General features: G+C 37.6%; 1 protein-coding gene across 7 annotated transcripts in view; it reads left to right on the forward strand.

Moving 5' to 3' along the window:
- Positions 1 to 17,002, forward strand: part of ELAVL4 (ELAV like RNA binding protein 4) — an 81,849-nt gene that overhangs the window by 42,866 nt on the left and 21,981 nt on the right. For 5 of the 7 annotated variants that reach the window (XM_075832973.1, XM_075832972.1, XM_075832971.1 and 2 more), the window contains exon 3: positions 7,733 to 7,819. The exons of the other annotated variants lie outside the window; for them this stretch is intronic. In XM_075832973.1, the coding sequence (XP_075689088.1) occupies positions 7,733 to 7,819 (87 nt within the window). The remainder of the gene's footprint in view (positions 1 to 7,732; positions 7,820 to 17,002) is intronic. 7 annotated transcript variants of the gene reach the window in all.

Genomic DNA, 17,002 nt, shown 5'->3' on the forward strand with positions numbered 1-17,002 from the left:
CACATATTGTAAGGAGCCGTGCACCTGTGTGTCCATCACATGACCATGGACAGAATTCTATCCACTGGAAGTAAACAATGAATGTTCCTACTGAATGACAACAAGCAGAGAAAACTGTGAGGAATTAATACAGAAATTATATTGAAAAATGGCATCGCTATTGATTATACAAAAAAAGAACATTAATTTACTAAAACCGGGCGACCCCTTTTATGAGATTGTACAGCGGCCCTTACATGGGGATTACACAACATACTTAGTTGATTCGTTGTATTTACAGCCACAGCCTAGAAACACATACGATTTTCTCTTCCAGAAACAATGCTATTCTTGTCCATAGGCTCTGTCGCGACAACACCTGTAAGATAAATAGGTTTACTTACAGCCCTATGGGAAACCACGATGACACATTGTGATATTAAAATGAGTCAAGCCTGGTTCTATATATTGTTTCTATAGTTTTAACACTAGCAAATTCTATCAAGTTACTCTAAGGCCCCATTCACATCACATTTATTTGCTTACATTTGTCGAATACATTAAATGCTGGCTGTGACGGATGCCTAACTGTGGAATCCGTCACTCATAGGCTATAATGGTATCTGTTTAACCCATACGTCTTCAAAAGGGGTCCCTAGAGATCATGACATATCCATTATTCGGATGTCATTATGGGAGATGGATGCCCTGGAAGTCACCCATAGGCTATTATGGTATCTGTTTAATGTACAGGGTGGGCCATTTATATGGATACACCTAAATAAAATGGGAATGGTTGGTGATATTAACTTCCTGTTTGTGGCACATTAGTATATGGGAGGGGGGAAACTTTTCAAGCTGGGTGTTGACCATGGTGGCCATTTTGAAGTCGGCCATTTTGTATCCAACTTTAGTTTTTTCAATGGGAAGAGGGTCATGTGACACATCAAACTTATTGAGAATTTCACAAGAAAAACAATGGTGTGCTTGGTTTTAACGTTACTTTATTCTTTCATGAGTTATTTACACGTTTCTGACCACTTATAAAATGTGTTCAAAGTGCTGCCCATTGTGTTGGATTGTCAATACAACCCTGTTCTCCCACTCTTCACACACTGATAGCAACACCGCAGAAGAAATGCTAGCACAGGCTTCCAGTATCCGTAGTTTCAGTTGCTGCACATCTCGTATCTTCACAGCATAGACAATTGCCTTCAGATGACCCCAAAGATAAATGTCTAAGGGGGTCAGATCGGGAGGCATTTCTTCTGCGGTGTTGCTATCAGTGTGTGAAGAGTGGGAGAAGAGGGTTGCATTGACAATCCAACACAATGGGCAGCACTTTGAACACATTTTATAAGTGGTCAGAAACTTGTAAATAACTCATGAAAGAATAAAGTAACGTTAAAAACAAGCACACCATTGTTTTTCTTGTGAAATTCTCGATAAGTTTGATGTGTCACATGACCCTCTTCCCATTGAAAAAACTAAAGTTGGATACAAAATGGCCGACTTCAAAATGGCCGCCATGGTCAACACCCAGCTTGAAAAGTTTCCCCCCTCCCATATACTAATGTGCCACAAACAGGAAGTTAATATCACCAACCATTCCCATTTTATTTAGGTGTATCCATATAAATGGCCCACCCTGTATATGTCATGAAAAGCTATTTAAAATCCTACGGACATATATGTGTAACGGATGCCTGTGACGTGTGCCATACAGTGGCATACATCATCTATAGGCTTCTATGTTAAAAAAAAAACGTATACCGCGTGGTATACGTTTCATTTGCTGGATCCCGTGGGGTGGAGAAGCATAGATATACCTAAAAAAAAAAGGTATACCGACTCGTTTGGCCTTCCGTCAGGGTAATGGAGCCCTACGGACACATTTAGGATCTGACTTGGCAGACAGATAAGATATTAAAACATATATTCAACCTTAAGAAATGGTAAGATATTAAAACATATGTTCAACGCTATTTTAAAGTTAACATATAGGATTAATCTAAATAAAATTAAAATAACTGTGTTACTTTTCTTGTAGTGGTCCTCAGTTACACCCTTTATTATAGTCCAGAGCTGCATTTATAATTCTGCCTGCTGCAGAGCCGAATCATTCCATGCTGGTTCAATGTTTCCACAGAGCTTGTTCTTTTTGCGATCTGCATTCTAGGAATAAACAGAAATCTCATGTTTATAAAAAATAAACTGTTCCACTGCATTATTGGATTTTTTCTAATTTGTGAGGGGCGTGTCTGTCCACAAACTTGTTGACTGTTTACAATAGCAACCAGCAACAATTATTAGTGCAGCTCGGGACTAGAATACAGGCTGTAAGTCAGGATCAGCATATGATAACTAATACAATATATTTACAAAGTTATTCAACTTTTTGAATAACTGGCAGATCCACGGACAAATGCTATGTCTCTGGCCGGCTTAAGTCATCTGTCATTTTTTACCTTCAATACAGGTCCCCCACAAGGCTCAAATTGTAATGAACACCCATACACCCCATTTCGGAGACCCAAAGGGGCTGTCGTTCCACGTATTTTAAATAGGATTTTATGAGGACGTTGAACTTCTTTCTAGTCAAGCTGAGCACCAGCTGTTTGCATTTGGTCCTCTGCCCAGTCCAAGTTTTTTTTAAATCGTCTCTAATTCAAGATTTACATAAAAATTCTGATTACATTCGTGTGTAAAGAGTTTTTGCAAAAACATATTCTGTAATAAATGACTATTGTACGAGCCCCTGTAATATCCTGCATTACTCGGAGCCTGCGGGAGACCTGGAGTCATGTGATGTATTTATAATGAGCTTCTTTTTTCAAAGAGAATTAGAATCTATACATATCCAGAGAGCCCAATGCTGGAGACTGTGCCAATAAAGCAATATGCAGCGTTTGTGCCAGTCAGCATTATTTGCATAGGAGGGGGTAGGGAATGCAGCTGTTAAAAAAAAAAAAACACCCCCCGACACACAAACACACATGACAGAAATCTGCTCCAGGGCTTGGGGGTGGCGGTGGGGATGAAAAGTCTTTAAATTGTGAACAGCTCAAGTGACAGACAGGGAAAGCAAGTCATGTCTGATCTAGGTTAATAAGCAGTCTGCACGCTCTGTACCTGCTGCAAGATGCAGGAACAAGATGAATATATTACAATCTATGTAAGCCATTCTGTGTTACACTCTGGCCCGTGAATTACCGGCTAGCTAGCGCCATAACCCTGACACAACAGTCCAGTCAGGACCGTCAGCTCCAATGTACAGAAGCCGTTTTGCATATGGAGCTTTTTATAGTCTAAATGTGTAAATCCCTTAAAATGTAACAGTTTCAAAGCCGTTTCCTTTTTATTATAATGTAGCGACCATTAGCAATACTTTAATAAGGAAAATAAGTGTTATATTCCCCAGCCTGCAGATTTAGCTATAGGAATGTTGTCCTATTCTACCGAGGGAAGAAACAAGTCATGTTCTGCATCATCCCTGTGGAGATAGGAGCCGTGGAATAAATAAGACTGGTCCTTATAGAGAATATGGCACAGTCCCACTCACTGAGATCATATTGACAGTTCCCACTATGAGGATAAAAGGAATATAGATATAAGCCAGTATATATACACCATATATTAATCAACATGAGGGACATTATAGATGCCTTATGTATTGGAAATCATATTAATACAGTATGCGGATTTATTATTATTGAGTGCACCACTTGTAATGGATTGTCAGTCTTGGGGCTTGATAGGTGACAAGCCCTTTATACCATTATGTGGCCACAATACAAGTCGATACCACTCTTCCACGACTTCTGCTGAAAAATTTGTTTTAGCAAATACTTATATTCCTCATAAAATAACAACAATAAGCATCTTTACTTATAACTCTCCACTGTTACAATCCTCTGTTAATCCTCCTAGAAGTTTATGAATAAACTGACAACTGGGTGTTCCTATTCCCCTTGTCAAAGGGGTGTGTCCCTATACATTGTCACTCTGTCAGCTCTGATTGGACAGTGTCAGACTATGTAGGGACATGGGTAACTCCCAGTTGTCAATTTATTCATACATTTTTAGGTGGAATAACAGAGGAACGGCACAATGTAGAGTTCAAATAAAAGATGCTCCAAAATTGTTACATTATGGGAAATGCAAGTATTTACTAAAACAGACATGTCAGGAGAGGCGACAGCTCCTCTTTAAAGGGTTTGTATAGGATTTAAAAAATGGCTGCTTTCTTCCAGAAACAGCGCTACACCTGTCCAGGATTTGTGTCTGGTGTGGCATCTCAGCTCTATAAGGCTGGGTTCACACGACCATGTTACGTCCGTAATGGATGGAACGTATTTCGGCCGCTAATCCCGGACCGAACACACTGCAGGGAGCCGGGCTCCTAGTATCATAGTTATGTACGATGCTAGGAGTCCCTGCCTCTCCGTGGAACTACTGTCCCGTACTGTAATCATGTTTTCAGTACGGACGGGACAGTTGTCCTGCAGCGAGGCAGGGACTCCTAGCGTCGTACATAACTATGATGCTAGGAGCTCCCTGCAGTGTGTTCGGTCCGGGACTTGCGGCCGAAATACGTTCCGTCCATTACGGACGTAATGTGCTCGTATGAATCCAGCCTTAGGGTATGTTCACACATACACGTCCGATACGCCTGAAATTACGGAGCTGTTTCCAGGAGAAAACAGCTCTGGAATTTCAGACGTAAAGGCAAGTGCAGGCGTTTTTCGCTGCGTCCATTACGGACGTAATTGGAGCTGTTTTTCTATGGAGTCAATGGAAAACGGCTCCAATTACGTCCCAAGAAGTGACAGGCACTTCTTTGACGCGGGCGTCTTTTTTACGCGCCGTCTTTTGACAGCGGCGCATAAAAAAAAATGACCGTCGGCACAGAACATCGTAAAGCCCATTCAAATGAATGGGCAGATGTTTGCCGGCGCTTTGGAGATGTATTTTCGGACGTAATTCGAGGTTAAAACGCCCGAATTACGTCCGTAAATAGGGTGTGTGAACCCAACCTTAAAGTGAACGAAAAAATCATGTTCCTTTTGGAGAAGTTTAGTTTTATTTATATAATTATTTAGCTTAAATTTGCTAATAAAAAGAGATTGTTAGCTAAGTGGTGGCGGCAGTGGTGAAGTAGTGGTAACAGAAGATATGTCATTGTGAATATGACTCTATATGCCATATGTCTGACCTATTTAGTGGCGTGGAATGCAATGAACTGTAGATTATGTCAAGTAAGGAAGAATTTTATGTTACAATGGCAGTATCACACAATAAAATGCTGGTAAGCAAAAAGTAATAGACCAAGATTTAGATTTAAAAAAAAAAGACCAGGATGTCCAAAAGTACAAGGTAAAGTTATAAAACTCCCTTCAAAATGGAAAGCTCAGGGTAGTACAAAATGAAGATTGTTCACAGGGCGTACAAGGAGATGATGGGTCCCCATACTAAAGATTAAATCAGAGGCCCCTTATTTAACGCTACAACCCCCCTCACCACCAGGGACAGGAAGACTTGGTGCTGCTAACTCTCATCTTCATTTCATATTCCTTGGGTAAATTCCCCCTTGCCCTAGTTTGTAGGACCTGTTTAAAGGGGATCTTTGCACAGGATCTCACTATCCATTAATGTAAGGGATGCAGCAGGCCTGGCCCCCACTTTCCAGCCTCCATTTTTCCATGGTCTTCCTCCATTTTTCCAGTAGATAACATCTTACTTGCACATTACAGGGCCAATATATGTGTCAATTTGCTGTTAGTTTTGTGTCGGTGATAATGGCCAACATATTGTCAGAAACATTGTAACATTGAGTTCATGTATGATGTATAGCTAAAATTCAAGAGTTGAGGTTGAGGCTGTACAGTAGAGCAGCAGTACCAATTCTCACTTTGCAGTTTTTATTTATTTTATTTAATTTATTTATTTAGCCAAGTAGACAATAACTCTCTAATACAACATTGGATAAAAAAAATTATGTCGGACTCTGTATGACTCCAAAAAGCCAAGGCAGAGTATGGACCCATAGACTTCTATGAACGCTGCATTACAGCTGAGTGCATCCAGCCTAATGGGTAATAGGGAAAAAATTAAACATATGGCGCACATGTTCACCTTATAAAAATAGTGGCAGCACCGGTTTTTAATGAAGATCCTCCACCTGTCCCCAGCACCTCATATATTGTAGAAGGTAGATACAGTAATCAGTTTAAGGTCTTCTGCCCATTTATTTTGAATCAAGTTGACATTTTTGCATTGGCACCAACTTGTATTAGATTACAAAAACGGCCGAAAATAGCCCGTGTGAACATACCCTAATAGGACATATACACTTTCACAGCAGCACTATGGTTATAAAAATGGGAAAATAGAAGTGACTGACAAGACTGTGTGATTCTGTGGGAAATCTCTAGAAGGAAGAAACTAATGGGCAAAGGTATTAATGGAGAAAATGTTTGTATTTGTTTAATCCCATGCCATGCATGCAAGAAAATCCTTGTCAAGAGATGCTTAGAATATAATTCATGCTAAGATTGTTCAGTATTGCACAGAAGAGTTAAGCTATGTGATCTTTTCCACAATACATCAGATGAGAATTAAATCCTGCAAGGCCCAGTATATTGCTTGTGATAGTCCGATCAAGCCTACATTGGCAGCTATAATTGCCGGCTGCTCGCCTTCGCTTCCCCTTCTCTCACACCCTCCCCTTCTGCATTTAAAATCCTGTTCTTTTTTTTTTTCCCCTTAATCACAATCAAATGTGTTTTGTTCCCACGAGTGGGACATTACAAAAGCGGAGAGGGGTTGTAAAGAAATGGCAGCTGTCTAGAATCTTCTCTCTTACAATCAGCCATAAGATCCGCAAAACATGTTTATCCTTGAAATAACTCTATAAATGTTTCACTCTATCATTGATGACATGAAAATCCTGTTGTCTTAAAGACTAGAAAAAGGCATCAGCTTTTTTCTCCTAAAACAGCGCCACTCTTATCCATGGGATGTGTCTGGTATTGCAGCCGAACCTAATTCTCTTGAATGAAGCTCAGCTGCAGTGCCAGACATAGCCTATCAGCAAGAATGGCGCTGTTTCTGGAAAAAAAATCAGACCCATTTTTCTAGTCTCATAAACCCCTTTAAGCCTACCATACATGGGAAGAACATTGACACCAATGGTTAGTGAGATATCTCCCCATCTTCAGACATCAAGGCAACACTGGCACCCGAGGGGCTTTGATCCTTCCAATTTTTATGTATAGTAATAGAATATTTGTATGTAATGAGTAAAGGGTAATTTAATCTTATTGTAGTATCACTTGCTTGTAGTCAACAGATCCATTCTTTTTCCTCCCATATCGGACCATGTATGGTCACTTTTATATCTAACTTGCCATTAAAGTTAATTTAGCTATAATTATTAGTGTCATTTTATGAAATGTGGTAGTGCTAAGGTGCTCAGTAGGCCTTTATGTTACACTGGGTCAACTTTATATTGACTCCATCCATAGAGTAATGTCTTCAAATGATAAATATTAACTAAGTTAAGACTAAATGTATATGATGGTTTTCCTGTAATATGCTCTATCGTTGTTATATTTTATATTCTCCTGTTTTTTCTGGAGGAGGATTATGCTCCCAAATTTTTATATTGTGCATGCATGAAATATATATATATACTTAATATACCAAGCTATAACTGTTATTGGGCCCTATTCACTAAGGATTTTTGCCATAGGCCCACATTTGGAGGAACACTTGAAGGATTTAGCTACTGGCACAAAATGGAAATCCCTTACTGAAGAGGGCCCTATCTTTGGGAAAGGTCAGTAGTGTTTGTTACTGCTTTTTAATATAATCTAGCTTGGTGACAGAGGGGTCTACAATGGATCATACATTGAAGGCTCCTTGCACGCAGGGCCGTTTTGTGTATGTGATACTGAATATAGCATTTTATAATATCCATTAAGCTCAAGGTTAACCCACATTTGTTTTTGCTATGACTCTTTAAGGACTTTTGTTTACTTGTTCATAGCATGGAGCTCACTGCTAAAGAATAACCCTACCCAAGACTAAGAGGACAAACAGTTCTTCACTGAAACTGGCAAGGAAAAAGTCTCTGGCCAGACCCCAATAATGTGCCACCAGCCCTTGTACTGAATGTGAATGACACCACTGGATCTTCACAAGATTGTGGAAATGCATTGGCGTCCCTAATGATTAATTACTCCTTTCCGTTTATTTACCTAGAGATTTGTATGATATTATCTGATTCCATTCTACTCTTCTTTTTGTGCTAAACCAGTTTGATGGTCAAGAAATAAAATGTTCCTTTCCCATTATAAAAATGGGAATCCAATTAAGACATAAACACTCTCATAAAGACCTGGACGAGAGAGAGTAGAGCTAGAATGGGGTTGTTACGACTATGATAAATGGGTTGTTGTCTTCTATTTCCAATCCTTAATGTTGACATATTATCAATATAGTCCTCTACTCCAATGTAGCACCTGGTTAATGAGAAGCCATGGGCGTTCTAATGATGATCCAAATGGGAGTGTCTCCATGCTACCCGGTGTGGTCTTTCCAAGAGGGTCATTGAATCTCCTTATTGTAGTATCACTTGTTTGTAGTCATCAGATCCATTCTTTTTCCTCCCATATCGGACCATGTATGGTCACTTTTGTATCTAGCTTGAAGTTGAAGTTAATTTAGCTTTAATTATTGGTGTCATTCTATTAAATGCAGTAGTTCATTTTTATCTTTCTATTTTTGAGCGCTCTTAACATTGACAGATTATCAATATAGTCCTCTACCCCAATGTGGCACCTGGTTAATGAGAAGCCATGGGTGCGTTCTAGTGATGATCCAAATGGGGATGTCTCCATGCTACCCAGTTTGGTCTTTCAGAAAGTAGAAACCTTTTCTAGAGTGCTGTTCTCCTTTAATTCATGAACATGTACTAGAAGCATCCAGGACATGATAGACTAGAAGAATTAGACATTATCCTGTACAGATCTGCTTGATTGGTTTACGTATTTGCTTGGACAGATCTCTGCTAGGACCTCTTCCTGCATGTTCCAGATAATAATATTTAATGTGATATGGAAGTTGCTGTTATTTTTAATGAGAATCATTAATAATCAAACAGATTGTTTCTATTGTAAGCAAGAATTATACACTGTTGGCCTCTTTGTATAAAGCAAAAATACATAATATATATTATATTTAATTATTATTCAATTATATATTATTTTGTTTAGTTATTTTTCAATTATATATTATTATATTTAATTATTATTCAATTATATATTATTATATTTAATTATTATTCAATTATATATTATTTTGTTTAGTTATTTTTCAATTATATATTATTATATTTACTTATTAATCAATTAAATATTATTATAGTTAGTTATTATTTAATTATATATTATTATATTCATTGTATTATTATGCATCCCATCAGTTTAGGGTAAACTAATGAGACACAAGGTCTATTGTGTCTTATGCATAAGTAATTGCTTTAATTTTTTAGTGTATGCCCCCACAATGTTGCACATTTAGCTCACATGGTACATGTATATATATATATATTTATATAACTTTGTATATATCAAATATTTCAGTGACCTCTTTAAACAAATATATTGTATTGATACATTAAGAATGATGTGAGGCATTACTGCTTTATTATTTTATTTTGCTTGTGTTTTACCCCTAACGGTAGTTTTATACATGTTATTCTCAGTACACACTACTGTAGTCTCATGGCTTCCGTTCATAATGGAGCTATCCCTTATACATTTTTGACCGGATTCTGACAAATCCTGAGGACTAGTGTGAACAGAGCCTTACAATCTCTGTATCCCTGATTGCATGGGGCTCGTAAATAGTGGATTAAGCCTTCTACCAGGCGAGTGGCACATCCATAATAGGCTGGTTTGTGTCAAGGGGCATAAAACCATTTAATTTATCCCCTTGCCATTAACTGGGTTATGTATTTACATGTATTTTACATATATAACCATTAGTTATACATTTGTCATTGTCCTATTATAATGAATGGAAGAGGTTCTTCTAGTCCAACAGCATTGGAAGTATATATCCTATTTGTATAATACTTTTCCTTTTAATTACACATCTACACATCTGTAGTTTAAATATTTAGCCTATTTTAGGCTTCGTTCACATCTGTGTCGGGGCTCCGTTCATGGGTTCCGTCTGAGCTTTCTGTAAGGGGAACCCATGGACGGAATCCAAACTGAAACAAACGGAAACCATAGATTTCCGTTTGCATCCCTATTGATTTCAAAGGTGATGGATCCGGTGCAAATGGTTTCCGTTTGTCTCCGTTGTGTAAGGGTTCCATCGTTTTGACGGAATCAATACCGTAGGCGACTGCACTATTCATTCTGTCAAAACGACAGAACCCTTAAACAACGGTGACAAACGGATCCGTCACCATTGAAATCAATGGTAATGCAAACGGAAATCTATGGTTTCAGTTTGGATTCCGTTCATGGGTTCCCCTGACGGAAAGCTCAATCGGAACCCATGTACGGAGTCCCAACGCAGATGTGAAAACCTATATACTATATTTTATCACATACGTATCTATTTATCTATTTAATATCTGTCTATCTCACATCTATCTATCTATCTATGTATCTATCTCACATCTATCTATCTCACATCTATCTATCTATCTATCTATCTATCTATCTATCTATCTATCTATCTATCTATCTATCTATCTATCTATCTATCTATCTATCTATCTATCTCACATCTATCTATCTCACATCTATCTATCTATCTATCTATCTATCTATCTATCTATCTATCTATCTATCTATCTATCTATCTATCTATCTATCTATCTATCTATCTAATCTGTCTATCTCACATCTATCTATCTATCTATCTATCTATCTATCTATCTATCTATCTATCTATCTATCTATCTATCTATCTATCTATCTATCTATCTATCTATCTATCTCTCTATCTATCTATCTCACATCTACCTATCTAATATCTGTCTGTCTGTCTGTCTGTCTAGCTATCTATCTCATATCTATCTATCTATTTATCTAATCTGTCTATCTCACATCTATCTATCTATCTATCTATCTATCTATCTATCTATCTATCTATCTATCTATCTATCTATCTATCTATCTATCTATCTATCTATCTATCTATCTATCTATCTAATCATCTAGTATAGTCGTCCAAAGATAGGCAGCACTCCAAATTTTAGTGAAAAAATGGCTTTTATTTAGCCCTTGTACAACGTTTCGGCTCAGCGTATGGAGCCTTTTTCAAGCCTTTGTCTATCTATCTAATATTTGTCTATCTATCTATCTATCTATCTATCTATCTATCTATCTATCTATCTATCTATCTATCTATCTATCTATCTATCTATCTATGTCTGTCTGTCGGTCTATCTATCTGTCTGTCTGTCTAGCCATGCAGGTACATAGGTTGACTAATTTAGTCCAAGACACGTGAATATGTTTTACTGATACAGCATAGCAGTGGTTAATTCTTTCTCAGTGACAATATAGTGAATGGTAGGGGCCATTGTCCACCGCCCCCTCTTTGTTTTGCAGTGTGGTCATCAGGGATGAGACAAGACATATTATTACTCCGATATATTAGGTTAATAATTGAAGTGCGCATAAGTCACGTTTTCCAGCATTTGCTTTTATCTGCGTGATGAGTTGAATGCTGAGGGCCACCAGTCGGCTGCTGGTGACATTGGACAAGGACTGTGTGTTATCAGCAAAATACATGGGAGCAGCAGAATGAATCTGAGTCTGCTGTATCTGCGTTAGAGCAGGGTTATTTTTACCTTTTGATCCCTGTGGATTGCATTATTTTAACCTTAGAATTACACTGCTGACTCTTCTCTATGCACATCTGCTGCCACCGCCTTCTGCACGCCATGAAGATTGCATTATTCATGAGAGAGGCTTCCATTTGTGTAGCAGGAATCTAGTAATAGCCACTGTGCAATAAACATTCTGAGCCTATAGAAATATAACACAGTTATACTCATATATGGTAAATGGGGTGTATAAATTAAGACGTGATGGAGTAATAAAGGTACGCAGACACTAGCAGACACATATGTTACATGGCTAATAGCTTATATCGTTACTCTGGCTAATATGGCTTAAAGGACCAAATGTGACCCTGAAATTCTAACCAGTCCTCAGTGATTCTCTATATATGTACCATGTGCCCTTTTTGATACAATGTTAAAAAACATACAAATGTGTCCTACCTTAACTTATTTCTAAACTCAACATATTCTGCGATGTATGGCATGTTAAAAAATGTATACCTCTGACGAAAGCCACCGGTGACAAAATATATACATATAACTTATAGTTTGTTTTTTTACTGGACGTCTATGATGGATTCTTCTTATGGATGGAATCTATCGGCCATCTGTCACCTATAGACTCCCATGTTAAAAATGTATACTTTTTTTACTGTGTGGCGCAAGATTGTATTGAATTAGATCATGACAAATTTACATAACTTAACGCAATTCAAGAAAATTTAAAGGTGGGCACATCTGTACATCATACACCTCATGGTTATTCCTAGTACATAATGTAGAACAGACTTTATTTGCTTTAGATTACATGAAATGCTACTTTTGTGACAAGAAAATAAAAAGAAATAGTGGAGGAATGCTTGGCCTCCAAATCCCCTGCATAGTCAGAGTTAAATAATAAAATTCTTGCTGCCTGCAGCCACCACTAGGGGGTGCTTAGGAGCTTACTGCATACTGTGTTATTATTAACTTCAATGTATAATAGTATGCCGTTATCTCCTAAGCTCCCTCTAGTGGTGGCTGTAAGCAGCAAGAATTTTATTATTTAACTATGTCTATATATTTGCAGGTGATTAGAAGCTTTGTAACAGAAAAAAGGAGCTCCGACCACTATAAAGATATATGTATAGCTCAGGATAGGTATTATAACATATGTACATAAAATATAGCGCTGTTTAGAGTACCATTCAGTGTTTCCAGTAAAAAATTTGCAATGTGACCGGTGGCTATGGATAATACCACTCATCTTTTTTTTGTATAAAGAGTCTATCTAGTGAATGTCTTGGTCTTCATCACGATGGCCAACGTTCCGCAGGTAATGCTCAGGATGGGACTTTAGCCATGGATGAGGAGATATGTTTGTTGACCAATCTTGTCATAGAAAGGGGACTGTTTTGGACTGTTGCTACTCCAGTGCCATCTAGGGGCCTCAGAGTGGGCAAGTGTGAGCCCCAATCCTTTATGTTGCCAAAACATCTTCCCATGTATGGCCAGTCTTAGCCTTATACTGTACACTAGGTACAATATCTACGCTCAGTCCCCCATTTGAAAGTGTCCTTGAGAAGGTCATTTCTTGACATTATTCCATTTCTGAGTAATGACTAGCTGACAGGACAATATATCTTGTGTGTTGGTGGCAGGATGCCATTGCATGTTGTTGTTTGTTTTTTTATCTTTAAATTTACGTCAAAATGTAAATACAATCACACGGGAATAAATACATATTTCAGATCTTTTTCTCATTGGTGGCATTATAATAACAGTCACCTTCAGATAACAATAGTGTAATCACTTTGTTACATCCTGCAACATCCACTGGATACACTTCTTTATGAATACCTATTTTGCCTTTTGTGTGTTCTTTTTGTTGCCCTTGGATACAAAGCTACAATTCTATTCAATAGACTGAACACAAGTAGAAATGTGTTTCGAAATAATTTGGCTTGATAATGTTAATGCATGATTGCGATGCACAGAAGGAAGCTGGAAATGTAGCATGTTATATTAAGCAAAACACGTGAATATTTGTGGTATCTGAAAGCTACAAATAAAGGGCATTTATGATACAATAAAAGAAATTATCGGTTTAGGATTTGTTATCAACTACAATTACTGAAATGCCACGTGTTTGCACAATGTATTCTAGAACTGTATTACGATCATATCCATTGGTCAGGTCATGTTGGGAGATGTAGTGTGCTGTGTCTGTAAAGAGTAAAGTAGGATTGTATTTTCCACTGGTCGGGTCATGTCAGTAGGTCTAGTGTTCTATGTCTGTATGGAGTATAATAGAATTGTATTGTCCTGTGGTGGGGTCATGTTGGGAGATGTAGTGTTCTATGTAAAAAGTATTACAGAATTGTATTATGGTCATATCTTGTGGTCTGGTCATGTTGGCTGGTGTGGTTATCTATATATACATGTGTCCATCCTTTCCTTTGTTTAAATTTGGTTAAGGACTCCAAATTCTCATGAAACCAATTCAATACAATATCGCGACATGCAAGCATAATCCTTGACAGGCTGCAATTCACTACACAACCACTGGATCGCAAAATTATACATATATTTTTTTGGTTATATGTTGAGATAAGAGAAAAGGTAAGTGAGGACACATCTGTATGTATGATACATTGTATTGTAGTCCTGTCCATTGGTCAGGTCATGTTGAGAGATGTAGTGTTCTATGTCTGTATGGAGTATAATATAATTGTATTATGGTCATGTCCATTGGTCAGGTCATGTTGGGAGATGTAGTGTTCTATGTCTGTATGGAGTATAATAGAATTGTATTATGTTCATGTCCAGTAGTTAGGTCATGTTGGGAGTTGTAGTATTCTATGTCTGCAAAGAATATAATATAATTGTATTATGTTCATGTCCAGTAGTTAGGTCATGTTGGGAGGTGTAGTATTCTATGTCTGTAAAGATTATAGTAGAATTGTTTTAGGGTCATGTCCAGTGGTTATAACGGTCATGTTGGGAGTTGTAGTGTTCTATGTCTGCAAAGAATATAATATAATTGTATTATGTTCATGTCCAGTATTTAGGTCATGTTGGGGGGTGTAGTATTCTGTGTCTGTAAAGAATATAATAGAATTGTATTATGTTCATGTCCAGTAGTTAGGTCATGTTGGGAGGTGTAGTATTCTATGTATGTAAAGATTATAGTAGAATTGTTTTAGGGTCATGTCCAGTGGTTAGGTCATGTTTGGAATTGTAGTATTCTATGTCTGCAAAGAATATAATATAATTGTATTATGTTCATGTCCAGTAGTTAGGTCATGTTGGGAGGTGTAGTATTCTATGTCTGTATAGAGTATAACAGACTTGTTTTATAGTCTGATGCAGTGGTCGGGTTATGTTGGGGGCGCTGTGTTGTATGAATGGAGAATAATATAATAGTATGATGATAATATACTATAGACTTTTGTATTCAGCGGATAACATATATTGCACATTTTCACTATATAGAACTATACTATGGTTTCATACCAAGCAAGCGGAAATAGCTTTGTTTCTTTCTAGAAATAATGCTTCACTGCCGAGACCCAATTTCCTATTTCTCAGACCAGGAAGAGATGATGGTTATTTCTAAGCCTGAAACAGAACATACTGAGCTGCAATTGTTAGTTTTACAAAGGCAAATAGCATAAACCCAACTAGTCTTCAAAAGAACAAAAATTATTATAATTTATTCATCATTTTCAAACATCAATGTCCTTTTAGAGCAATAAAACTAAAATATTCATATAATTTTTTTCTTTTTCTTTTTTTTTTTCATGAAGCCATCTTTATTTATATAAAGACTACAATAAGTTTAGACCATTAGGGTCAATTGTTACTTTTTTATAGAATTTACATTTCTGGATGAATTTCTTGCCCCAATGACTTAGTGGTCCAACATTGACAACTACATTGACTTGGCTGAAGCAACAATATTCGCAAAGAGCTTTCTAACACTCCCATTCATCTCTATGGAGATGCTCTCTAAGCCAAAAATGGGGATTCTCGGCAACGGTGAAGGTCACAGAGGTAGGACATACTTTAATGACCTGTCTGATTGACGGGTCATTAAAAGTAAGAGTTGTCATAGGATATAATATATATGGTTCTCGTAAAGCTGATACTTGATATGACTACCATTACAAATCCAATAGGTTATTTACCCAGATTTTCTAAACTACTAATTGCCAAATGAGTAGATATCCAGAGATATGTGAACATAGTATATATATCACTGCATTACTAGTCATTGTTCACATTCACACCCAAGAAAGTTGGGTGACAAAGCAGTATCCTATTTGACTGAACCTCAATACTTCATTTTTATCTACATTGAGCGCCACGGGCAAAAAACACAGCGAAAATTGCTTTCTTTGCCTCCCATTGATGTCTGAAACACCTGAAGAAATGGCGTGACGCTTCTTTGTCCCGTAAGCGTTAGTTTCCGCTCGCGGGGAAAAAACGCCTCCGCCAAGCATTGATTTCAATGGGAGGTGTTTTTGGTCGTTTTTGGGCGCGGTTTCCGACACAGTTTCCGCATCAAAAACAGCGCCAAAAAACAGCACAAAGAAAACACTGTGTGAACAGGGCCTATGAGTACGCACAGGAAGAAACAACCTGCCAGCCATTAGTTGCTGAGGAGGAGGGTGCCAAAAGCTGTAGGCTGTAGTAGGAACTGTGGTGGCTGAATACAGAGAATAGGGCAATGAATACATATTTTAGTAAGAATAAATTACAAAACCCTTAGTCTTAACGACACGGAGGTTCTTAGTTGTTGTTATTCTTTCATAGGCTTAAAAAATTGAATATTGGATAATTTTCCTATATGTAGTATGGAAATAGCTGTAGAAATTGAGCGTTTTGTGCCTCTGCAACCTTCTTTCAGGTTTATACAACTCTTTATGGTACCAACTAGAACCCGCCATGCACATATGACCAATCAAGTGAAATCATAACCGTAGCTATTTATATTTTGTTAGTTTATAATCCTTAAAGTGGTTGTCCATTTTAGAAAACCCATTTTTATACATCCTATTATGGAATTAATAAAGGGGAGGGGACCGCTGTCCAGAATCCTTATCTCTTGGCCATAGTGGAGAACGGTTACAAAGAGCATCCCTCGCTGTGGAGGACCTGTCCTGT

The sequence above is a fragment of the Rhinoderma darwinii genome, chromosome 7 (genome assembly GCF_050947455.1).
Source record: "Rhinoderma darwinii isolate aRhiDar2 chromosome 7, aRhiDar2.hap1, whole genome shotgun sequence".
NCBI classification, from domain to species: domain Eukaryota; kingdom Metazoa; phylum Chordata; class Amphibia; order Anura; family Rhinodermatidae; genus Rhinoderma; species Rhinoderma darwinii.